Source organism: Pezoporus flaviventris, unplaced genomic scaffold (assembly GCF_033815535.1).
Source record: "Pezoporus flaviventris isolate CSIRO_AGI_PZ_B2104156 unplaced genomic scaffold, CSIRO_AGI_Pfla_v1 ptg000037l, whole genome shotgun sequence".
NCBI classification, from domain to species: Eukaryota; Metazoa; Chordata; class Aves; order Psittaciformes; family Psittacidae; genus Pezoporus; species Pezoporus flaviventris.
In genome coordinates, this window is record NW_026892585.1 from 12,645,336 (window position 1) to 12,671,597 (window position 26,262).

The window sequence follows — 26,262 nt, forward strand, 5'->3', positions numbered from 1 at the left end:
TGCTGCCCTTAGAGTGCTATGGAGAAAGCAAGTTGTCTCTTTTCTGAAGGTCTTAAAGCTCTGAAGAATTAGTTTGACCTGGCATGACGGGAATGGTATGGAATAAGGGGTGGACACTGTCCTGGTTTTGGCTGGGCTAGAATTGATTCTCTTCCCTGTGGCTGGCGCAGTGCTGTGTTCTGGCTTGGTTCTGGGAAGCACGCTGGTAGCGCACCGATGTTTTAGCTGTCGCTCAGTAGCCCTTCGGCTGAGCAAAGGACTTTGCAGTCTCTCCTGCTCTGCCAGTGAGGAGGGGCACGGGAAGCCATGAGGAAGCAGAGTCAGGACACCTGACCCAAGGCAGCCAGAGGGGTATTCCATAGCAGAGCACGTCATGGCCAGTATAGAAAGTGGGGGGAGTCAGCCGGGAGGCGCAGGTCGCCGCTCGGGTCAGGTTGGTTATCGCTGAGCGCGTGCCGAGCAGTTGCATTGCGCATCAGTGCTGGTTCGTGTTTCTCTTTTCCCTGCCTAGACGTAGAGGAGCAAAGTTTGTTGGAGAGCTGTTCATAGCGATGAGATTTGAGCTTTTGTCTTGGTGCTGCAGGTTTGGTTTTTAACTTGTCGTGATTTTGTTCTTGGGGCTGAGGGACCGGGGAGCGGCCGAGGGGAGCGGCGGGGCTGGGGGAGCGGGGAGGCGCTGCGGGCCCGGCGGGCTCCGGCGATGCTGCAGGTGCGGCTGTGCCGAGGCGGTGGCGGGGCCGGGGCCGGCGGACAGCGCGGGCTGAAGCCGGTCCCGTGCCGGGCGGCGCTCGGGCCGGTGTCGCTCCCCAGGGCGGGCCGACGGGGCCGGGCGTTGCCCGGCGGCCGCTGGAGCGCGAGTGGCCAGTGCGTCCGTTGTCGGGGAGCGCCATGGAGGGCCAGCGGCTGCCCGCTGCTCTCAACCCCAGCCATTTCCCGGCCAAGCTCTGGGAGCTGGTGAACAGCCCGCGCTGCGGCTCCGTGCGCTGGGATGCCCGCGGCGAGGGGCTGCTCATCGACCAGCGGCTCTTCGAGCGAGAGCTGCTGGGCGCGGAGGCGGCCGGCGACGGGGCGGCGCTGGACGGCGAGGTCTTTAAGACCAGGAACTTCGCCAGCTTCATCCGCCAGCTGAACCTCTATGGGTTCCGCAAGCTGGGGCCGGGGCCCGGGCCCCTGCAGGACCCGGCGGGGGGCGATGGCGGCAGCTCCGCCGGGGCTCTGCTCCATTTCTACAGCCCCCATTTCCGCCGCGACCGCCCCGAGCTCCTCGTAAACCTCAAGCGCCTGACGAGGGCCAACAAGGCGAAGCTGGCGGCCGGCCTGGAGCTGCCCAGCCGCCCGGCACAGCGCTCCCAGCTCCCGCCCTCGACGCTCGGCGAGGCTGCCAGGCCCGGTGAGCTGGGGTGGCCCCGGGCTGCGGGGCCCCGAGAAGCACTGGGTGCTGCGGGGTTTCTAGATCGGCACCCCCGCAGGCAGCAGGCTTGCCTGACCTTGCTGGCGGCCGCTCAGCTCCGCCGCTGCGGGAAAGCCGTTGTTGTTCATGCAGGGAGATGGGCTGCCGGCAGGCACGGGGAGCGAGGTTCGCGTGTGGTTCCGTCTGCCCCTCGGCTGCAAGACAGCCTCCGTCGGGGGCTGCAGTAACAACACCCTCACCCTGGCTCTGTGGAGCTGGCACAGCCCTACCAGATGGACGTTCCTTCTCCTTGAAGGGTTGCTCCATAAGCTGTCGTTAAATCTGTGTGAAGCGATGGGTAACCGTGTGAGGGCAAGTACCATTTCATGAAACCGTAACTGACCGAGAGAGGAAACCAGGGAAGATGAAAGGGAATATCTTGGAAGTAACAAAACGGCAAAGTCTGAGCTTTTTTACACTCAACCGGTTGAGCTACCTGGAAAAAAGCTGGCTTTGGTTTTGTTTTCCTTGACAAACTGAAGGACTTGTGATCAAGTGCTCTCAGAGTCACGTTTAGGATTTGGACATTGCCCCTGCCTTGGCTGCCCCTGTGCTGTCCGCACTGGAGTTCGGTAGAGCCCCGCTTCACCCTTCCCCCTTTATTTTACCTTACTGCCTGATGTAACGCGCTGCACTTCCTAAACGGCTTGTGCCGGTTTGGTCAGCTCCTGCGCATTTTGATTTCTAATAGCGCATTTCTAAGTAGGGATCACTTGCTCCTGAGGGTTTCAGGAGACTGAATGCTCCAGAGATGGCTGTGTGTTGGCACAGCACTGGTGTTCCTGTGTGTTCAGGTGGTAGTGCTGCAGCAGTTACTGTATGTTTAGGTGTAAGAATAGAGTCTGTTTCTGGATGAAGAATATCGGAGCAAAGGTGGTCTTCCCAGGGAACGTTGTGGAGCCTTGGCTCCTCATCCTGCCTTTCAGGGCCAGTGAAAACTCCTTCCCTTAGTCCTTGTTTCCCTTTGTTTTGCAGGACTGGTGACTGCAGGAGAGGCTCCTCAACCTTGTCATCCAGACAGCTGCTTTCCGCCCTCCAGCACAGCCGCCTCATGCCAGGAGCCCCCTGCTTTCCAGGCAGCGACTTCCCAGCAGCCTCCGGTCCCTTCCAGACCATGGCAGGGTTCTGTTGCGTGGCTGCCATGGCACGGGGCTCTCCCAGCTTTCCCAGGCCAGGGGGCTCCCTTTCCCGTCCTCCACAAGTGTTGCACGGAGGTCACGTACACTCTCCAGACCGTGTGCTCACTTCTGCCGCTTCAGCGAGGGGCTCCAGCCGGTGCTGCCCTTCCAGAACGGGGCAGCTGCGCGTCTCCAGGGCAGTGCTTGCAAGGCCGGGATCCAACGGGTACGGCAAAAGTTCTCCGCTTGCTGCTCGAGAAGTTCCTGCCAAGCGATGCATGAAATGTTTTCCGCCAGTGCTCTGTCACTGCGTGTGTATCTGACGCGTGTGCTCGCAAAGAGATGTGTGTTCCCTGTCCGTATACTTGCAACCAGCCTGTGACAGAATGTGCTTTAGCCGCTCATTTCTTCTGGTTCTGATGAGATGAACTGTATCAGAGACAGGAGAGCTTAGAAATGCCTTCTCTGCAATGAGCAGGGAAGGACAAAAGCGTGTGGGTGAAGCAGGTGTGTGTGGAATCTTGATTCAGCTGGAGCACTTGAAGTATTACAAAAGAATTGGCCCCTTTGCCAGCCGAGCCCATCAGTGGGATTTCCACAGGTGCAGTTTTTCTTGCTGTTAGATCAGGCACTGCTGCAGCTGGCAAAAAAAAACCAAGAAAAGGTGGTGTGAGTGCAAACCGTTCTTTCTGAGCACCCTTCTGCACTTCAGACCCGGTCAGAATCGCTCACCAGTCTGGGCTGCTACACGGTTGCCTGTGTTCTCGTCCCCTTGATGTACAGGCATTACAGCGCGTTTGATTCACGAGCTGCTTTCACTATAAGCTCTACTAAGTGCAAGAGTTGTGCAATTTCTACTTTACTCGTAGCTTTTTATAGCCTATGGTGAGGACGTTACGTTTTACACCTGCCTCCTGTTTCACAAGCGCTTTTTCCCTTTGGGTTCTTCCTTTTCTTCTCTTAGAAACTAGGCTCTTTGTACTACATGTTTGTTTCCTTAGGATCACTCCAGCAGGTTACAGCCAATCTCTCCTTTGCTCTCTCGCCCTGTTTTTACAGTAGCCCTTTAGGTTTCTTTGGTGGTTTTCTTGCCTTTGTCAACATCCTTTGGCGTTCCCAGGGAGTGAAGCCCAGGTATCATTCGATTTTTGGCACAATCCAGAACTGTAATATGTTTGCAGGTCACAGGGTGTTCTTCTGAAAGATGTCCAGATTTCATCCTAAGGTTGCTCAGAACGAGCTTTTGAGGTAACAGGAGTCAGACACGTGTCTCGTGCTGCTGTGGAAGGATGTCCACGAGCTCGCTCCCTGTTGTTTAGCTCTTGTGTTTGTTGCTCCAAAATGGACAAAAGTTCCTCTGATCACGTGGCCGCCTCAAGTCACACTTGTACCATTTAATTACTGTGAACATTGGCCTAGATTTGATTTCATGGGGGATTTCTCTCTCGCCCAGAAGGACTGCAGATTTTAAAGATTCTCTGTCCTGCCAGTAGTGCCTTTCCTTGTAAGTTCTCTCTGCGTGGCACCAAAACCTGAGACCCGCAGAAACTGCTTCATCTACAGAGCTGCTTTTTGGAATAAGATCCCATTTTCATTCCAGTGTGTGTGCGTGAACATGCATGCCCTTCCTGTCTGAATCCCCTTTCTGTGGCGTGTTGTGTTGAGACAGTCAAGCAGCCAAATCAAAAAAAAGGTGATATTAAGATAGAGAGGAGTGAATATGAAGATTCCGTGTGTGTTGGTTAATTCTGCAATGCGTATGTTGGATCTGTGTCTACATACTTTAGAAGAAATATGTTTTAAGGTGGAGAACTCAGTCTTACAATCGGCGGGGAGGTCATAATCCATTTCAGGGAGTTGGCTTACAGAGCGGTTACTGCAGTGTTTAATGCAAGTAAGCAACAGAACTGTACACCCTGGGCACCAGTTCTGGCAGTCTGATCCCTGTGTTTGAATTTTGCAGGCACCCCGCAGTGTTCACCCCCTGCCCAGGGAGGTCTTCTGACTGTCAGCGCCAGTGCTGCTGCTGCGGCGTCCACCGACTTCGTCTTTGTGCAGGTGAGTGCAGCGCACAGAGAGCAGGGGGAAGGGAGGAGACCCCATGCATGGACCGCAGGGTTCTGGGTTCTTGCAGCAGGAAGGAGAGAAGTTTGAGACTGGATCTGCTTTCGAAAGGGAAAGTAACGTGGTTTGCCAATGGCCATTTGAAAGCACCGCTTTGAAACACGAAAGGGGCAGTGCTGTAATGCAGGTGAGGTTTCAGGGCAGCGGGATTGCGGGTGTCCTCATCGGCAGAGTGTTCTTTTCCTCGAAAAGTGTTATGTTTGACTTCACCATAATTCGCTTTAGTTCACGAGTCTCCGTTTATCTTTGAAGAAAGTCCTTGCCTGCACAAAATGGGATTCTTTAATGTTATGATACTGGGAATCAGCTCCACTTCTGTGTCCCAGACAACTTGTGGCAGTCCTGAGTTTCATTGGATGCGTGAGAAGAACCAAGTTGACTTTTGGAGTTGGCCCCAGCTCAGAGCTATCCTATCCTATCCTATCCTATCCTATCCTATCCTATCCTATCCTATCCTATCCTATCCTATCCTATCACTGGAGAGCTCCAGTGCTACCTGTCAATGCTTTCTAGAATTCTGGTGGAAACTGCACCTTATTGGGTGGCCTGGCTTATGAAATAGTAAAAGAACCTCAGTAAAAATGCCAGGGCTTCCTTTCGCATTCCAGCAGCTTGGAGATACTTTTTTCCTCAGAGGGAATAAGCAAAGCAAGCTCTGCTGGTGTGTGCTGAAAAAGGGTTGACCTGCACAGTCCTCAGAAGCAGTAAAGCCATCAGCCCTGACTCAAAACGGTTGTGATTTTTTGATCTGGAAATTCCCTGTGTTTTGTTTCTCGCAGAGTCCTGAATTGCAGCCACCTTCTGCAGCTGAATGCCTGCCTTCTGATGGGGCACATCATGCATTGGAGGACGAGAAGTTGCCGGAATTAAGCTACGAAGATGTCTTTCAGTTTCTCGAGGAGATGTATGCATCGCAGAGCGCTGATGTAGTGACACCGGAGCCTGCAGAAAGCTGGGATGGAGAGCTGTTGGAAAGCTACATCAATGCGGCCATAGAAAGCGCTGCTGCTGCTGAAACAGCACAAGACTCTGTGAGCACACAGGGAGCCCCTGAAGAACAGCTGGATCAAAACCCAGCTCAGTCATCTGAAATGTTTGCTGTGGATGAGCTGTTCAGTGCAGAGCAAGTAAGTGCTAAATGGAGGTAAAACTCCCCAGGAAACTATTGAGTGGTCTTTGGGTTTATTTCATTTGTTGGTGTGTTTATTTAAAGGAGAATGAGAGTGTTAAATGTGGATCTGCGAGGGAAGAGAGAGAGCTCACTTCAGGAAGCGAGGCAGTGAAGAAAGCTGTGGAAGAGCCAGGGTCCTCTGCAAAACCTCCGTGCAGGAAGAGAAGACACAGCTCACAGCAGGGTAAGTCCCTGCTAAGAGAGCCTGCCTTTTTTAGAGGTGGCCAAGACAGCTGCTCTGAAACTCTTGCGGCAAGGGGAGATCACAAGAGCTGAGTTATTGTCTGCAGTGTTAAGTACCTCACTGGGCCTTCAGTTCAACTCTTGCACTCGTAGGAGCTCTCGGCGTACTTGCCGACACGCTTCTATACGTAAGCTGGTGGTGAGGACTCCTAGGTGGACCAGGGAATAAATTCTCTCAGTCAATAAACGCTGAAGTTTTGGGAGTTGTGTCAGAGCCCTGCATGTCACAGTACACAGCAGTGAGATGCAGGCTGTGGGTATGTTTGCTGGAGGGTGAGAGTGCCACAAAGGGAACTCCGACTAATGAGGTGACTGTTGACGTAAGAGGGGAAAACCCCACCACGCTGCCCAAGTGAGTGCCCGAGCGCAACCTTTGTGGCTCAGATCACTAAATAAATGTCACAGCAGCCTGCTGATACGTGTGCTGCAACACAGGAGAAAAACACGCTCAGATTTTCAAGTCGCAGGCCGCCTTTGGCCAGATTGGACTGTCCCTGATGGCAGCAGAGGTGCTGTGCGTGCTGCCAGCTGAGCCGTAGGCAAAGCCTGCCACTTCCTCGGTGGTGTTTGCTTCCTAGATCCCCAGGAGCCGGAAGGTGGAGCCTGTAAGCGGGGCTGCTTCTGGAGGAAGACGGCGGAGTGAGGAGCGTGTGAACCCGTGGAGCGGCTGGCGGCTGGTTCCCTCCTGCGAGTCCGGCAGCAGCGCTCGGCACAGAGCTGGAGCCTGGGTTCAGGGTCAAACCTCTTCTGTTCTGTTTCCTAACTCTTATGTCCTTGATAGCTCTATTCCTCAATTTATGTGTTATTTCTAGCTTTATTCCTAAATCTGTATGTTATTTATAGCGTTATTTATAACTTAATAAGTTATTTATAGCTTTAGTCATAAATTTATATCTTATTTATAGCTTTAGTCATAGATTTGAATCTTATTTCGAGCTTTATTCCTAAATTTGTATGTTATTTATAGCGTTATTTATAAATTAATCTTTTATTTATAGCTTTAGTCATAAATTTATATCTTATTTATAGCTTTAGTCATAGATTTGTAGCTTATTTATAGCTTTAGTCCTAAATTTTTATCTTTATTTATAGCTTTAGTCATAGATTTGAATCTTATTTCTAGCTTTATTCCTAAATTTGTATGTTATTTATAGCGTTATTTATAAATTAATATGTTATTTATAGCTTTAGTCATAAATTTATATCTAATTTATAGCTTTAGTTATAAATTTGTATATTATTTATATAGATTTGAATCTCATTTATAGCTTTATTCATAGTTTTGAATCTTATTTGTAGCTTTAGTCATATATTTATATCTTATTTATAGCTTCAGTCATAGATTTGAATCTTATTTCTAGCTTTATTCCTAAATTTGTATGTTATTTATAGCGTTATTTATAAATTAATATGTAATTTATAGCTTTATTTCTAAATTTATATCTCATTTATAGCTTTATTCATAGTTTTGAATCTTATTTGTAGCTTTAGTCATAGATTTGTATCTTATTTATAGCTTTAGTCATAAATTTATATCTTATTTATAGCTTTAGTCATAGATTTGAATCTTATTTATAGCTTTATTCCTAAACCTGTGTTATTTATAGCGTTATTTATAAATTAATATGTTATTTATAGCTTTAGTCATAAATTTGTATCTTATTTATAGCTTTAGTCATACATTTGAATCTTATTTCTAGCTTTATTCCTAAATTTGTATGTTATTTATAGAGTTATTTATAAATTGATATGTTATTTCTAGCTTTATTCCTAAATTTATATTTTATTTATCGCTTTAGTCATAAATTTATATCTTATTTATAGCTTTAGTCATAGATTTGAATCTTATTTCTAGCTTTATTCCTAAATTTGTATGTTATTTATAGCGTTATTTATAAATTAATGTTATTTATAGCTTTAATCATAAATTTATATCTTATTTATAGCTTTATTCCTAAATTTGTATGTTATTTATAGAGTTATATATAAATTAATATTTTATTTATAGCTTTAGTCATAAATTTATATCCTATTTATAGCTTTAGTCATAGATTTGAATCTTATTTATAGCTTTAGTCATAAATTTATATCTAATTTATAGCTTTAGTCATAAATTTGTATGTTGTTTATAGCTTTCTTCAGAAATTTATATGTTATTTATAGTTTTATTCATAGTTTTGAATCTTATTTATAGCTTTAGTCATACATTAATATCTTCTTTATAGCTTTAGTCATAAATTTGTATGTTATTTATAACTTTAGTCATAAATTTATATCTTATTTATAGCTTTATTCCTAAGTTTGTATGTTATTTATAGCGTTATTTATAAATTAATATGTTATTTATAGCTTTAATCATAAATTTATATCTTATTTATAGCTTTATTCCTAAATTTGTATGTTATTTATAGAGTTATATATAAATTAATATGTTATTTATAGCTTTAGTCATTAATTTATATCCTATTTATAGCTTTAGTCATAGATTTGAATCTTATTTATAGCTTTAGTCATAAATTTATATCTAATTTATAGCTTTAGTCATAAATTTGTATGTTATTTATAGCTTTCTTCAGAAATTTATATGTTATTTATAGCTTTATTCATAGTTTTGAATCTTATTTATAGCTTTAGTCATACATTAATATCTTCTTTATAGCTTTAGTCATAAATTTGTATGTTATTTATAACTTTAGTCATAAATTTATATCTTATTTATAGCTTTATTCATAAATGTGTGTCTTATTTATAGCTTTCTTCAAAAATTTCTCTTATTTTTAGCTTTATTCATAATTTTATGCTATTTATAGCTTTATTAATGAATTTATATGTTCTTTATAGCTTAATTCATAAATTTATATCTTATTTGTAGCTTTATTCATAATTTTATGATATTTATAGCTTTATTAATAATTTTATGATACTTATAGCTTTATTAATGACTTTATAGCTTTATTCATAAATTTGTATTTTATTTATAGCCTTCATAAATTTTTATGGTATCTATAGCTTTAGAAATAATTTTATGTTATTTATAGCCTTCATAAATTTTTATGTTCTTTATTGCTTTATTCTTTTTTTCTGTTATTTATAGCTTTATGTATAAATTTATTTCTTCTTTATAGCTGTATTCATAAATTTGTATCTTATTTATAGCTTTATTCATAAATTTAAATGATATTTATAGCTTTAGTAATGACTTTATAGCTTTATTCATAAATTTGTCTTTTATTTATATCCTTCATAATTTTTTATGTTATTTGTAGCTTTATTCATAAATTTATATGATATTTATAGCTTTAGAAATAATTTGGATCTTATTTATGGCTTTCTTCAGAAATTTATATCTTTATTTTTAGCTTTCTTCAGAAATGTACATCTTATTTATAGCTTTATTCCTAATTTAATGATATTTATAGCCCTATTAATGAACTTACATGTTCTTGAGAGCTTTATTCATAAATTTGTATGTTATTTATAGCCTTCATAAATGTTTATGTTATTTATAGCTTTCTTCATAATTTTATGATATTTGTAGCTTTATTAATGAATTTGTTATTTATAGCCTTCATAAATTTTTATGTTATTTATAGCTTTATTCTTTTTTGTTATTTATAGCTTTGTTTCTAAATTTATATTTTATTTGTCGCTTTATTCATAATTTTATGATATTTATAGCTTTATTAATGAATTTATATGTTCTTTATAGCTTTCTTCAGAAATTTTTATGTTATTTATAGCTTTCTTCAGAAATTTATATCTTATTTATAGCATTAGTAATAAATTTGTATTTTATTTTTAGCTTTCTTCAGAAATGTATATCTTATTTATAGCTTTATTCACAGTTTTATGATATTTATAGCTTTATTAATGATTTTATGTTATTTATAGACTTCATAAATTTTTATGTTATTTATTGCTTTATTCTTTTTTTCTGTTATTTAGAGCTTTATATATAAATTTATTTCTTATTTATAGCTGTTTTCATAAATTTATATCTTATTTATAGCTTTATTCATAAATTTAAATGATGTTTATAGCTTTAGTATTGACTTTATAGCTTTATTCATAAATTTGTCTTTTATTTATATCCTTCATAAATTTTTATGTTATTTATAGCTTTATTCATAAATTTATATGGTATTTATAGCTTTAGAAATAATTTGGATCTTATTTATGGCTTTCTTCAGAAATTTATATCTTTATTTTTAGCTTTTTTCAGGAATTTACATCTTATTTATAGCTTTATTCATAATTTAATGGTATTTATAGCTCTATTAATGAATTTATATGTTCTTGAGAGCTTTATTCATAAATTTCTATGTTATTTATAGCCTTCATAAATGTTTGTTATTTATAGCTTTATTCATAAATTTAAATGGTATTTATAGCTTTATTCATAAATTTGTATTTTATTTACAGCTTTCTTCATAATTTTATGATATTTGTAGCTTTATTAATGAATTTGTTATTTATAGCCTTCATAAATTTTTATGTTATTTATAGCTTTATGTATAAATTTATTTTTTATTTATAGCTTTATTCGTAAATGTGTATCTTATGTATAGCTTTATTCATAAATTTCTATGTTATTTATAACTTTACTCTTTAGCTTATATGGTATTTATAGCTTTAGTAATAAATCTGTATCTTATTTATAGCTTTATTCATAGATTTTTATCTTATTTATAGCTTTATTCATAAATTTATATCTTACTGATAGCTTTCTTCATAAGTTTGTATTTTATTTATAGCTTTATTCATATTTTTTTATGTTATTTATAGCTTTATGTACAAATTTTTTTTTTATTTATAGCTTCATTCTTTAATTTGTTTCTTATTTATAGCTTTATTCGTAAATTTCTATTTTATTTATAACTTTACTCTTTAATTTATACGGTATTTATAGCTTTAATAATAAATTTGTATCTTATTTCGAGCTTTAGTCATAATTTTTATGTTATTTATAGATTTATTAATATTTTTTGTTATTTATAGCTTTATTCATAATTTTTATTTATTTATAGCTTTATATATACTTTTTTTTCTTATTTTTATCTTTATTCATAAATTTGTGTCTTTTTTATGGCGTTATTCATAGATTTGTTATGTATAGCTTTTTTCATAAATTTGTTGTTCATAGCTTTATTAATAAATGTAAATGTTATTTTTAACTTTACTCCTAGCATTATATGTTATTTATAGCTTTATTCATTTTTCATTTATAGCTTTATTCTTAAATTTGTATGTTAATTATAGCTTTATTCATAAATTTGTGTGTTATTTTTAGCTTTATTCATAGATTTTTATTTTATTCATAGCTTTATTAATAAATTTCTTTTATAGCTTCATTCATAAGTTTGTGTGTAATGTATAGCTTTATTAATAAATTTCTGTTATTTATAGCTTTATTCATAAGTTTGTGTGTAATTTATAGCTTTACTAATAAATTTGTTATTTATAACTTTACTCGTAAATTTGCCTGTTATAGCTTTCTAAATTTGTTATTTAGAGCTTTATTCTAAATTTGTATGCTGTTTATAGCTTTATTAATAAATTTATGCTATTTTTAGCTTCATAAATTTCTCTCTTATTTATAGCTTTATTCATAAGTTTGTATCTTATTTTTAGCTTTATTCATAAATATGTTATTTTAACTTTTTTCATAACTTTGTATGTTATTTATAGCTTTATGTATAAATTTGTGTTATAGCATTATTCATAACTTTGTTATGTGTAGCTTTATTAATTTATTTTATTTATAGCTTTATTCATAACTTTATTGCTTTATGTATAAATTTGTTATAGCTGTATTCATAACTTTGTTATGTATAGCTTTATTAATTTATTTATAGCTTTGTTAATAAATTTATCTGTTTCTACCTTTCTTCATATATTTGTATGTTACTTATAGCTTTATTTCTATATTTATATGTTATTATTGCTGTCTGCGTAAATTTGTATGTTACTTATATCTTTATTAATAAATTTATGTTATTTATAGCTTTCTTCCTAAATGTGTATCTCATTTATAGCTTTATAGCTGCGCAGCACGTGTCCAGCTCCTGTTTCTGTCCTAAGACATTAGGCTTAGGAGCAGGTTCTGGACACTGGCACTTAGGGAGCTGGAGTCTTGATTACTGGAGTGTGGTGTCCAGTGAGGCTTTACAGGATTTTAGGTGTGGAAGGAAGTGAGGATATCCATGTTGTTGGCGCTGTTCTGCAGGACACACTGTTTAGAACATGTCCGGGTATTTGTTACTGTTCTGACACATGAGGCTAAGGAGCAGGATCTGGACATTCACACTTAGGGAGCCGGGGTCTCGATTGCTGGAGAGTGGTGCCCTATGTGGCTTTACAGGGATGGACTTGTAGTTGTGTAAGTAAGTGGGAATATTCAAGTTGGTGGCAGTGTTTTGGAGAGCACTGTGTGTAGGACATGCCCAGCTGTTTGGTTTTGAACTAACGCATTAGATTTCGGATCAGGATCTGGACATTCACCCTTCGGAAGCTTGGTTCTGTGGTGCCTGAGAGTGCACTCTATTTAGGCAGGACGCAGAAGTATGTATGCGCCTAAGCAAGGGTGGATTGCCATGTTGGTGGCACTGTGTCCCGAGGTCTCCCTGTGTAGGTGATGGGCAGCACGAGCTTTCTGTCCCGGCACATCGGGTGTCAGAGCAGGTGCCGGGCGTTTGCAGTCTGTGAGCCGTGCTCCCCAGGTTTTCCGTGCGGGTCCTTCCCTCCGTGCGTGTCCCGTGCCCGCCCTCGGGTCTCCGCCAGCAGGCTGGCCGCGGTGCGGAGCGGCTCCAGCTCCCTGGGGCCGTAGTTGTGGTGGCTGCCGTTTCCCTGGCACGAGCAGGTTCTCAGCCTGCAGGTGAGGGTTGCTGTTCTGCAGGGGTGTCTTGTTTGGGGCTGGGGCGGGGGGGGAGCTTCCCCCGGCTGTGCGCGCTGTCGGCTCTGGCCACGGGACCGAGGGTTGAGCCAGCGGGGTTTGTGTTCATAGTGCCCAGCGTAGGGAAGGCAGGAATCTTGCTTGTTTTCCATGCGGACTGCAATAAAAGGAAGCCCTTGATGTGACGGAGCCATCCCTTTCTCACGGAGCTGCGGGATGAAGGATGCTGCGAGCGTGCTGCGGAGCACAGAGCGGCTGCTGCGGGGCCCAGCGGTTTGTCTCCCAGCGAGACTGACTCCGCAGGTTCCCCAAAGGCTCTCCGAGCCGCGGTGCCCAGGAGCAGCCCCCGGGAGCAGCACGGGCAAGGCTGGATGCAGCCCTCCGCGGGGGGGACACGACCCTGCGGTTTGCCCGCGAGGAACAAGGGCGGCGCTCATCGGGGGAAGCGGGCGGGGTCGGCCGCGGTTCGGCCGTGGCTTTGCTGCGGCTGCGTGGGGAGCCCTCCCTCCGCCGCTCCCCGCGTTGGTGCCCCCCGCTTCCCCCCAGCGCATTGGCACTTAGGGAGCTGGTGTCTTGGTCACCAGAGTGTGGTGTCCAGTGAGGCTTTACAAGATTTTAGGTGTGTAAGTACGTGAGGATATCCATGTTAAGGGTAACAGGAAGGGATTCTATAGGTACATAGCAAACACGGGTGAAGTTCTGCAAGGAGATGTCCAAGCCAACACTGAGCACTTGAGACCGTTTAAATCACGACAGCCCTTCTCAGTGAAGAAGCTGTGTCAGGATCTCACTACTTGCTGAATATCTGCCTGCTGCAGACTACAACTCCCCCAGGCAGCTTCGGCAAGCAGGGTGCTCGCTCTCAACCTGTATAACTGTTGTGCCTCCTAACTAATCCCTGTGTGATATGGCTGTCGGGGTACCAGAGCAGGGGAGAGAGGCATCTGCACAAGTAGTATTTGATCTCTCCAGGATGAAGCATCTTATTTAAGAGTTAATTAAGATGGCTGTGCACATCCAATCGTTCTTACACATAGAGGCATGCATAAAAACGGACAAGAAAAAACACGGAACATGATGCCAAACCTCTGTGTGTGTGTGTGAGTATGCGTGTGCTAAAAGCCTCATTAAAAGGACTGGGAATGGAAAATCTTCTGCAGCCTTTAGTTGGAGCTAAGCACATTTCAGTTTTCATCTTGTGATCAAGAATGCTACAGAAAATCTATCTCCTCTTTAGGCAAAGAAATCCCGCAACTCAGGAGGAGAAAGGATGCGTTTGTTTCACACACACTGCCAACAAAGAGGGCTATACTGAAAAACAGCCTGAGGTTTAGTTATTACGGATCCAGAATAAGTCTTAAGAGTTTTGCCAAATTTCCTAAAGAGGGAAGAGATCAGAGCTTGATGCATAACACACAGACACTGCCCCGTACTATCAGCATTTTCAACTACAATGCTGCCGAAGAATTCTCTATGAACTTCAGGTGGAATCCGAATCAGCACGCTCCTAAACTCCTCATTAAACAGGAATGCGAGGACTCCTAATACTACAGCATGACACAGACTTGAAAATAAGGGGTTTTGTGTGACTGTTCTATTTGGAAGGCTTACAAGACAGCTGTCCTCTACTTTGATTAAGTTCCTTCACAAAACAGGTTTCCTGGAGTAATGCTTTGAAAGGAATACATATTCATGCACACCTTAGACTCCTCGGAGTCCTACAGAAGTTTTAGACATGCTTTACAAAATGTGCCACGCCTGCTCACACAAAATAACGCTCAAAGAGCAACTCAAGTTTAACTCGGACCCATTTGTTTTCAGTTATTAGCCTACTCTTTCTACGTTTTCTTGCTTCTGCTGTTTCCCTCTCCCCTTTCCCTGGAGGGCTGAAATCTTACTAACTCTAACATGTGAGAATGAAGAGAAAAAACAACAACAAACCATTCTGAACACAGGGAGGGATGCAGCTTAACGTGGTAATGCTCCGCATTGCCTTGGCCAAAAACTGATGGGCAAATAAATGCTTTGCTGCCAGTAATGGATTTTATTGCTGGTAGACAGTATTTTACCTCCTGAGAATCTGAAAAAGACACCAGACATTGACTCTAAATAAACTACACAAACTCTACAGCCTAGAGACTTTAACTTTCCTGAAGTGTTAAGTTCCTCTTTAAGTACCGGTACTTTATGCAGTGTCCCATCATTTCGCGTGGCTTGCCACGCTTAATGTGTAAATTACTAAGTAAAACTAAGGCATGGGACATGAATTTGCTGCTATTACAAATGCTGGTAGAAATGTTTCCCGATTGTGCCTTCTCTGCCTATTTTGCCCTTATTAACCATGTCAGTGCCACGAATGGCGTACATTTACAGGAGGGGAAAAGGCTTTTGTATGTTGTATCTAAGGGTGACATTATTGAAAACACGGAATCCAATTAAGCCCCATTCAGGCTACATAACAAAACTTTTCTAGTCTAGCAGCTAAAGTAATTAGCACCTCGGTAGCTGCTCAGATCTCACAATGCCTCGTTAATGACATTTCTACACTCCACCTGGAAAATGTTTGCTCAATGTAACAAGCAGTTCAGTTTAAAGAAGCAAATGGATCTTTTGCTGGGATTAAACCACTGTATTGATGAGAACAGGTGTGGAAACTCCTGGTACCGGCAAGAAAGGAAAAGTGCCACCACCATTTTGACAATGGGAGGAAACGGGAGAAGGATAAGGGAGGGAAAGGAAAGTACTACTTACAAGCCTCGGAGACGGAGCCAGATTTTCCCTATCTGCTCTGGCTGCAGGTATTTCAGAGAGTTGCTCTCAAATTCTTCGATCTCTTTGGTGGGTGACTCCATAGCTGCGGGTGACCGCTTCGGTTAAAGCTCTGCGAGGACGGCGGCTGCCCCACGCACACACAGACACGCTCCCCCTTTAACACTGCCCGGGAGCAGCCAACATTGTTGGCAGCCACTTGTCCCCCTTCTGCCTGCGTGGGAACCGCGGTGGCGCTCAGGTGGCCACGGGGGGCAGCCGCTCCAGCAATGCCACCACCATCCGTGGGCTGACCCGGGGGATTAGAAGCTCATCTCCAGATGGCAAAGCCACACGGGGTTTGTTTCTTCCCCCCCCCCCCCCCCCCCCCCCTTTACAATAAGGATACCATCGATGATGCCAGTTGAGGGATATTTATCAAGGGAGATGGGGAGGAAAAGCCCTCGCTGACAAGCGAGCTGCCTGCATGGGTCCCAAGGGCTGCCCATCACGGTGCGAGCGGCAGCTCCCCAGCAGATCGGTCAGCCCGGCTCTCCCTGCCCTGGCGTTGTTCTGATCCCGCTTACCAGCGGCGCTGCCGACAGGCTGGAAACCTGACAACTGAGGGAAAAGTCGTCTGTCAGCAGAGCCCAGGCACGGCTTCTCTCTTTGCCTCCCTCGCTCCCGCACACACACGGATGCAGGCACGCTAGGGAGAACAGGCTATTGGAGAAGGGCTGGCGCTGATTAAAAACCCAACCAAGCCAAACCATTTGAACAGAAAAAGGGTAAATTACAGAAAGTGAGCGACTCGCTCCTGGCAAACAGCCATCTGCTTCATTGCAGGCAGCCTGCTCTGCTGGGAGAGCGACGCCAGCACGGGCTGCAAGGCTTCAACTGGGGCAAGCCCCGCTTGAAAATCAATACATCAAATCAATAAATCATTTAAAATAAATCAATAAATCATCAAAGCACGGTTGCCTAAAGTCCCCCCAGACGCGTCAGGGACAGTCTGTACACTGAGGAGAAGTCAAGCCCCGCATATTAGTCACGGATATATCACCGCTTTTCAATAAGAACCACAAACAATACATTAAAGGAGAATACAGTATTTGTAACACATGAAACTTGAGACAGGAGCTATGGAACAAACTCAAGAGGATTGCATCCAGCAGGTTAAACCCCAATTCTACAACAGGATACCTGCTTTTGGGACCTCCCTGTACTGACCCCAGGCACAGCAGGGACCACGATATGGAGCGTGCCTCTGTACACCTTTGGGATTCGGGCTCTGGGCAGAAGATAGGGCAGGGATTTCCTTCACGGCATCAACCCCATCAGTCACCTCTCAAACTCTCCAACTCTGCCAAGAAACCCTGCATGCCCCTCTTTAACTGCAGTTATTGATATGATGTTTCCAGCCAAAGCCACTAGAGCAGAGGGAAAGTAACAGTGAAAACATGGAATCCCAGGCTGGTTTGGGTTGAAAGGGATCCCAAAGCTCACCCAGTTCCAACCTCCTGCCACGGGCAGGGACACCTTCTACTAGAGCAGGTTGCTCCAAGCCCCATCCAACTTGGCCTTGAACACTGCCAGGGATGGGACAGCCACAGCTTCTCTGGGCACCCTGTGCCAGCGCTTCAGCACCCTCACAGGGAAGAGCTTCTGCCTAAGAGCTCATCTCAATCTCCCCTCTGGCAGGTTAAAGCCATTCCCCTTGTCCTGTCCTTACAGGCCCTTGCCCAAAGCCCCTCTCCAGGTTTCTTGTAGCCCCTTTAGGCACTGGAGCTGCTCTAAGCTCTCCCCTTAAGGAGCCTTCCCTTCTCCAAGCTGAACCAGCCCAGCTCTCTCAGCCTGGCTCCAGAGCAGAGCTGCTCCAGCCCTCTGAAGACAGGGTGAGATTGTTGGGCTTCTTCAGTCTGGTGTATAGGTATATATATATATATATACATGCAAAGATATATATGAAGATTAATATATTGAGACTACTGCTGCATTTCCTGCATCCTAACAATGTGTTCAGTTTCAGACTGCCGCCAGCACTAGGCATGCTATGGAGAATTCCAAGCAGGAGTTTTAGGAGAAAGCAGTTATAGCTTTTTGTCTCAGATAACTTTAAACAGATTACAAAAGTGACAGTAAAATCATCAGCACAAAAAAGATGCAGCTGATGAAGTTGGTGGAAAAGGTGCTGTGCATTTAAACTTTAAGTCAATCGAGCTGACAGTTTCAATTAAAAGCTCTGGTGACTGGCAAGAAGTGTTCTGTCAAATACTATCAACTAATATCACCACCAACACAAGTGATTACCTCTCTTTAGCAGCGTGTCCTTTTAGACCCTGAGTTGCTCAGTTTCTGTGAAGGCAGATTTAAGCAAACTTGCAGAAACCTTCAACTTGGGAGCTTACCAAAATGAGAACATTTCCATCCTGATGCCACTTGTAATTACTTAAACCATGGCACTGCAATAGCTCTGTAAAAATTCCTATGACTGTAGGTGACAGTTTAGGAAGGAGGCATGAGAAAGGAGTGATGGTTAAGAAAACAGGAGCTATATAAATTGTTTCGCCAAAAAAGAATGTAGAGAACTTGAAAACTCCAGTATGAAAGAGGTGAGGTGTGAGTAGCAGTCCACGCAACTAGTTAGTGAAAATCAAAACGTAGAGGATTAAACAAGAGCTGGCTTTCTGGTCTTAGCCTTTTTCACCAGGAAACATCCAGTGATGTTAAAATTGACCATTTTGAGGACATGAAGCCTCTCTACAACATCCTCTCAGCTTCCTGCTCCAGGTTTACATCTTCAGATGCAATAAATACTGAAGTGTATTTAAAACAAGAGCAAAATTGACTCAAAGGGGTTTTGAGTCACTACCTAAATATCTGGAAAGAAATGTGAGATTTTTCCCTTCTCTATGTCTCACACACAAAGTACATTTTATTACACACACCAGTGCTGCCCCCTGTATCATCAAAGTGCTGCATTTGATCCTACATTCGATACATTCAAACTACAGAGAGTGAAGATGGAAATCCATCATATAATATCCCTTGTGGATAATTTATATATTCATCATATATTATTCCTTGTGGAGTGTCCTGGGTTCAGCAGTAGCAGTCATTTTTTCTCCTTCTTGGTAGCTGGTGCAGTGCAGTGTTTTGACTTTGAGCTCGGGAGCAGAGCTGATAAAAGGATGTTTTGGTTTGGCCAAGGACTTTGTGAGCCTCATGCTCTGCCAGGGAGGAGGGGAAGCCAGGAGGAAGCAGATACAGGACACCTGACCCAAACTGACCAAAGAGGTATTCCATACCACAGCACGTCATGCCCAGGATGTAACTGGGAGTGAGCCGGAAGGGCGGGGAGACTGCAGGGTTGGAGGAGGTATCGGTCGGAGCTTGGTCGGGCTTGGGGGGCGAGTTATCGGTCAGCGGGTGGTGAGGTGTTGTATTCTGTTCCCTTGTTATTTCCTTTATCATTATTATCATTGGTGGTAGCAGTAGTGATTTGTGTTATACCTTAGTTACTAAACTGTTCTTATCTCAACCCGTGGGAGTTGCATTCTTTTGATTCTCCTCTCCGTCCCTCCGAGAGCAGGGGGAGGGCAAGAAAGGGGGGGAAGTGAGCGAACGAATTACCTGACTGGGTTTAAACCACGACATGGAGCCAGGAAACAAATCCATGACTATCATGGAATATCTGTGTATATACCATTGAATTTTAGGAACTTAAAATCTGGAAGTCATTTATAAACCAGACCTCTACTTCCCCCCCCCCCCCCCTTTTTTTTTTTTCCTTTTTGGGGGTTAAAATCTGCCCTGCTGCTGTACGGAGGAAGATTGTCCAATTGCTTTTTTGGGCTACCACTGCTTTTTGATGCCAGGGAGCCCAAGTGCTGTTCCTTCTCATCCACTGTCTCCTGCAGGGATAGGTATCCACCTCTAACTGCTCCACTTGCCTTTGCCAGCAGACACAGCCAAGTCAGGGCTATTTAACTAACCAAGACTGACAGACCACAGTCCAGGTGTCAAACGTTAGCTGTGGGACCTTATGTAGGTCTCTTTCCACCCCAAAACCTCCAATTAAACTAGCATTTCCCCTATTTTTCCATGGACAACATGCACCGGACATGGGTGGAAGTGGAAGCAAAATGCAAAAACATACTGCAGAATGCAAGACCATACACTGTTCTGAAACCAGGAAGCCCATAACAGCATCATCAAAGACATGCCTGCCTGGTAGCAAGGATCTATAACATGCAGGGATCTTTTGCTGAAGTGAGTCACAAAGCAGAAGCTCTTTAGTCTGATCTCAGCAGCGTGCCAGGCATCAGAGCTCAGAGGAAAGAATCATTAAAGCAAAGCGGAATAAAAAGCAATGTCTATTTATCACACTGGATCATGGCTGATTAACCTGCTCTCTTTCTTCCTGAATCCATGCCCTGTGATCACATAAAGCTGCTAGATCGAACCTATTTAGAGTTTACAAAGGCCCCAGTTTCAGTGTCTGGAAAAGAACGAACAGAGAACTGCAATGTGAGCAGGGACATGACTAAAAGCAAGATGACAATGTGGAGTAGCACTGCCACACCTGGCTCGTCTTCCCTACTTGTCCTTGCTTACGCAAACCCAAAAGGATCAGCTGCTTCAAGAGAGTAAAAGGAAGGCTAAAACCAATTGCAATTGTGCCCTGTCCTTATCAGAGGTAAACAGCAGGGGAAAAAGAAAACCCAACAAACCTTTAAATGAACAATCTTGCTGCAAGAGCAAACGGAAATAAAATGGCCTTAAATACAACTTGGAAGCTGGAAGACTTCTAAGCACCTGAGCACAGAGCCTCTGGAAAAGCCTCCCAACTGGTGCAGTATGAGCGAAAACTCCTACCTCACTTATTTGGAGCTGAAAGCTGGGATTACACACAATGCAGCAGGCTAGACCCAGCAACCTATGCTGGGTCCTGCGCCCTGCAGGTGTTCCTGCTCCTGCACAGAGAGGTCTTGGGCTGACACCCACAGGGGAGGACAAGCAGCCCATGGCAACCCACTTGTCAGAGAGGAAGAACAACACCAGAAGGTAAAAGGGGTTTCCTCTGGGAGGAAGAGAGGCAAGAAATTACTACACTGTTATTCAGTACAAATGGCTCTTTACTTCACAGGGGAGGCTGCTCCAGAGGTTTAAGAGGCGTTCCTCAACGACCGCTCTTTCCTCACTCAGCTCCAATGGCCAAGCTCCCTTGAACAGCTTAAGGGCTTTGGGGCTTCCTCCCTTCTCATAAGTTGTCTGCTGCTAAGAAGAGGAAAGGCCTGCCCTTGAAATCTACGTACCTTTGCCCTGTGACAAAAATAAGAGGTCTGTGAACCTGCAGGTAGGTTTAGACACTTCACTGCAATGACGTGCTCCCCATCCCCTGTAGCTGCAATTAGCCTTTCTGTAATTGATTCTTACCATGCTTAAAGCCAGTAATGTTTATAATAAAGACAAAAGTTACAGAAAAATGGGATAGCAAGAAAACCTATACAGCTGTGCAGACTCCAGACACTTCCCAAATAACCTGTTTCCCCATTTCCACTGCACGTTACTAAAACCTCAGCCACCAGTGGGTGGACTTCAGAAGAAACTGAAGTATTGAAGATGGAGGTGAGTGAAATCATTGACATGATAGCTCCCACATATGGCAATCAACTGGTGCCTGGGAAGGGCGAGGCAGCAAACCATCCCCAAGGGAACCACCATCACTAATCTCCCTCTCATGACTTGTTGGTAAAGGTTTCATTTGGCAAAGGGTACTTTGGTCCTTACAGGTCACTTTTTCTCACTTTTGGTGTGTGTCATTCTTCACCTGCACATTCAAAGCAACAGAAAATACATAGAAACCTCTCAGCCAAATCCTATGCAAGAACCTCCAGAATATAACTATGAATATCCTCTCCAGACATCTCAGCTTCAGCTCCATCACATGAAAATCAGTGTAGTTTCACAATCTGATTAAGAGTTATGTCTGCAATGTAGCAGGAAGGGGTTAACTTGTATAAAGATTAAAAGACACAGGTCATGTTTTGAAAGGTTCCTGAGTACAATCACTGCATCTCTGAGATGAAATGAGTTTGGAACTTTCCACAAGTGCCTTGTGAAATTACTTATATGGGTCACACCTAAGAGAAATTTCAACAGTGCATCTACACACCATAGCACCCCCCAGAAAAGTTACCCAGGAGAGGCATTTTAATTATAAAGACGACTACAATTAAATCTCTTTGGAATCAAGATGCTATTACACTACGGTCCTTTAGGAACAGATCTATCTTTGCCCTTCCTTCGGATAAATACGGTGCGGTGTCATAAATCCACCAAGCTGCATCTTAATACAAGCTGTGCAGACCAAAGAAGTATCTACTAGCTTCATCCATGCCTCACTGTTTCCTTCTCACCTGCTATCTTCATTTTTAAAAGATATGCTCAGCATCAATCAGTTCACTTGCTCATTGAGTCCCCTGGAACTGGCTTTCAAGCTGAAACCTAGATAAGTGTCCACTGTCTGCGCTTCATTTCCAAACACCAGTAGGTGACACAGTTGGCTCCGTTCATAGAAAGGTCCCTCCTGATGTCAGACAACTAAGCACACACTGGAGACCCATACATTGTCCAAACAGACAAATCTGCTTAGAAACAATCTAAACTTCTCACTCCAAAGATACTTGCAGTACCCAGCAGGAACTTCATTCAGAGTTGCTCTCAGCAGCAGCAGTGTTGAATAAAACTGGTGGAAGTACTGACAGTTTTAACTGAAGAGTTGGCTGTTTGAGCCCAGTGTTTATGGAAGGGGAATGTCTCCTCAGAGGCATGAGGTATTTCTCTTCCAAAAAAGAAATGAATCCCCATTGTGGCAGGAAAAACAGGCTCCGGGATTCAGTTGGAAGAAGTGCCATGCTTACATCTCTAGCAGGCTGCCTAGCCTGCGCTGCTGTCTCGGCGCCGGTTTCTCTGGGGTATTTTCTCCCTGGCAGTACAATATGGAGCCCTTCAGTATTAAATTATAAAGCACCAATTTGCCCAGGAACCTAAAAAGGCACAGAAAAAACCCAAACTATTACTCTTATTCTGAACCAAATAAAACTGGACATTTTAAAAAAGTCACCTATGTCACCACAGCACTAAAATAATACTTAAGGCCCCCTGACTCTGGTAATCTTCCTATCCAGGAAGATTACACTTGTGAATCACGGAGGTGTGCAGACTGTAAGCAGAATCTGATCTATACCCAAGGTATACGACACTCATATAATACTCATTTACGTACCTGTAGTAGTCAAGTGAGTCAAGATACTTGTACACTTCTACATTAGATAGGATGAAGCACTCGAACCTTACTTTTGCATGCCCTTCAGTAAAGCATCTATAATAGGTACATACTTTAAACAGGTTACAGAAAAACCAGCAGTTGCACGCAAGCTTTAATACAGGGAATTAAAATCACGCAACTGAAAGCTCAGCTCAGCAAGAAGCAAACCTACTCCAGATTTGATAATCTGGATGCCTTTAGAGTTTAGGACAGGTGACACACTCAAAATTTGCTAAAGCAAGAAAAATGGCAGTAAGGAGATTAATTTACCTTCTAAGATAGCAGAAATGTGTCACAAGTATCGGTAGTTCCTTTAGAGAAAAACGATCACGTCTGCTGCTGGTTGTCATTTACTGTCTTGCACAGAACACAGAGATAGAAACAGGTGGGTTTTAAGCATTCCTCTTCAGTTACCACAAGTAATTCACTGCTGCCCCATCTGACCACAGGACTTTCAAGAGGGTTCTTATGGGCTTTTGGTCAAAAATCAGTCATTTGAAACTGCACATTGTCAAAGGTAATGGGATATGAAAGCAATCTGCAGGTCTCCAGCTTTCAAGGTCGTATCAGATAGGTGTTCCTCGAGGATACCTTTTTCATTTCAAAACCTACTCTGCTCCTAAGGCAACTGTACCAACCTTCAAAGGCTGCTACAGGAGTGAAGTCAAAATCCACAAAGAGCAATCTGAAATCTCTGGCAAGCTGAAGGCTGGCATTCACATGGGTAACCACACCAGCAGGCCCCTATTCCATGAATTTTTTTGTTATCACATGGTCTAATAGACGGGCTAAATGTGAGGACTCCCTACGTTCAGTGAGCAGACACCCAGCAGAGATTTCCCTATGTCAATTTAATTCTAAGGGAAAACGTAGCCAGATGCAGCAGTTGAAATTCAGAGGTGTCCTCAAAGAGCTTCTGACCTTTGCTTCAAGCGAGAAAGTTGCAAAACCTCAGACACTGGCTACAGTTTCAGGTGAAAGCACACTGCCATTACCAAAGCAAAATGACAGAGAGCTATGAAAGAGTGCGACACCTGTATGCATTGATACACCGAGGAACACCACAGGCTTTTGCTCAGATGTATGTGGATTTCTTTTCTTTGTGGTGGCAATAGGTTTTACAGATCAGCTGTCTCCTGGAACGGATTCCCACTGCATAATGTCGCTTACATAAAATTAAACAGTTAAAGGAATAATCTAGATGATGATTTTAACTTCACGCAATATTTGGAGGCAGAGCAGTGGAGGCAGACGGAGATGTGCTCTATAGATAGAAAATGGGTCTTCATAGGCAAATGATATTCAGGAAGAACCAGTTTTACTGGTAGTATGCTCAATAGTATCCAAACATAAAGAAAATAAAGAACACATCTTTTATGCTTTCATGTGAAGAGCTGAGAGCACCGCTCGGCATCATTCTGGCTAGCACCATCTCCCAAGAACATCCCAAAACATACTTGCTATCTCACAAGTGTTTACTCCACTACCATCATCTGCTGCACTCACATGTTACTGTGCTTTGCAAGCAACAGGCGTAAGCTTGGGCAAATCTTGCTCATAGGAAATGACATCTCTACCCAGATGCCTGCATTTTGTTGCTGCCTTATGCTTTGCATGACTGACCAGCATTGTTGATGGGGTGGCAGAAGCACAGTATTTAGAAAGGAGCTGCTCATCCTGGAACAACAGAGCACAGTTCTGTCCAGACACCTCCAGGGCTTTGGTACATGCAGGTGTCACATGGTCCTCATCAACCAAAGGATCATATCGTGTACAGTGACCACAGAGGATGATATACAGACAAATAATGAACCTTAATGAAGGTGAAGAATCATTGCCTGGGAAGTTACCTATGAATGTGATGTGAAAGGAAAAGCTCTTCTGTGTTAGAAGACATACTAATGGTCACTGCACACAGATACTGAAATAAGATATACAACAGCCTGTTATTGCCTCCATATAGGAGATTAATATTTAACACCAAGTAAAGAATTCTCTTAATATAAGGTTCACAGACCCTTGAAGAATTCCAGGGTCCTCTGCAACCCTGGAGGCCCAGCAGAACTAAGATGATCTAGAAGTTCCCATCATCATTTTTTTGCTACTCTCAGGTTGCTATCACTGTTTGCATTCTTAAAATACAAACTGAAAAGAGGAGAGAGCTCCTATCTGCGTGTGCTTCCATTAAAAGTTGTAGCTCCTGAAAATGTATTTCTTCTTCCTGAACACTCTTGCCAGCTCATTTACAGGGAACCCAGCTAACAGAAGTGCTTTCAACCCAGCATTTCAACTAGGGAGCCTTTTATATGTACAGTGTAAGTAACAGTGTGTATCAGGTCTCAAAAATATAGATGAGGAATGAGAACAACTTTTATCGCTCTCTAAAATTTTATATTGCAAAGGCGAGTTGCATGTATGTATTGAAGGGAGAATGTGCACCCCCCGGGATGTTGCAGCTACCGGTGTGTGCCAGGTTGTCTCACCAACAAATCAACAGGCACCATAAACTGGGGTATTTCTGGCAAAATAAATAAATGCTAGAGAACACAGTTCCTTATTCCACCACACATCAAACAAGGAGCCTGAAATAAGACTCATCTTAAATGATCCCTTTACATGTCCAGCCATCACATCCAAAACCTGCAGTTCAAGTACTTTCAGCGGAAAAAAGGACCAGTGATCTTTGCCAACAAAAGAAAATCTGGAAAAAGGGGAAAAATCTGACTTAATCCCAACTGACTCCAGGCGCTGCAGTGCCAAAGGACTTAACCATCCTACGCTGCCTGGTAGTCAGCAGTGGAAGATCTTGAGGTGGGCTGAGTTCTCCCCTTGACCTATGCAGTTGCCTACCTTGAGAGGGAGCAAAAATAACTGAAGATTAACCTTCTCCTTAGTTTTAGATGATACTTATTTACAGAAAAAAAAATAGGTGTTTAGGAAATTGTTTTAACCTGACATGAAAATACTGAGAGTTTCTTTAAGAAATGGAAGACGTGTTGGGAACATCAGAAATGCCATTCTGGGTCAGACACATGCTCCATCACTAACAAATAGAGATGCTTACCAGCAGCAACAAAAGATGGAATTTAGGGACAGCACACAGATCTGGTATTTCCATGATGAGTTCATGTAATTGACTTAATACTCTTTTTAAAGGATTAGTTGTTTTAACTTATGATGGGT

The 26,262-nt window shown here is 42.8% G+C and overlaps 1 protein-coding gene across 1 annotated transcript; it reads left to right on the top strand.

Moving 5' to 3' along the window:
- The first annotated feature begins 888 nt into the window (after positions 1–888).
- Positions 889–6,749, top strand: LOC133275227 (heat shock factor protein 5-like). Its single transcript, XM_061465074.1, has 7 exons — positions 889–1,390; positions 2,426–2,805; positions 4,169–4,171; positions 4,543–4,626; positions 5,472–5,819; positions 5,906–6,047; positions 6,685–6,749. The coding sequence occupies exons 1-7, from the start codon at positions 889–891 to the stop codon at positions 6,747–6,749; spliced, it is 1,524 nt and encodes a 507-aa protein (XP_061321058.1).
- Positions 6,750–26,262: the final 19,513 nt, after the last annotated feature.

Excerpts from the sequence above, each read along its gene's own strand:
- LOC133275227 (XM_061465074.1), top strand. The coding sequence starts at position 889 with ATGGAGGGCCAGCGGCTGCCCGCTGCTCTCAACCCCAGCCATTTCCCG. Across the intron at positions 1,391-2,425 it reads CGGCGAGGCTGCCAGGCCCG|GACTGGTGACTGCAGGAGAG; the intron begins GTGAGCTGGGGT and ends TTTGTTTTGCAG. Across the intron at positions 5,820-5,905 it reads AGCTGTTCAGTGCAGAGCAA|GAGAATGAGAGTGTTAAATG; the intron begins GTAAGTGCTAAA and ends GTTTATTTAAAG.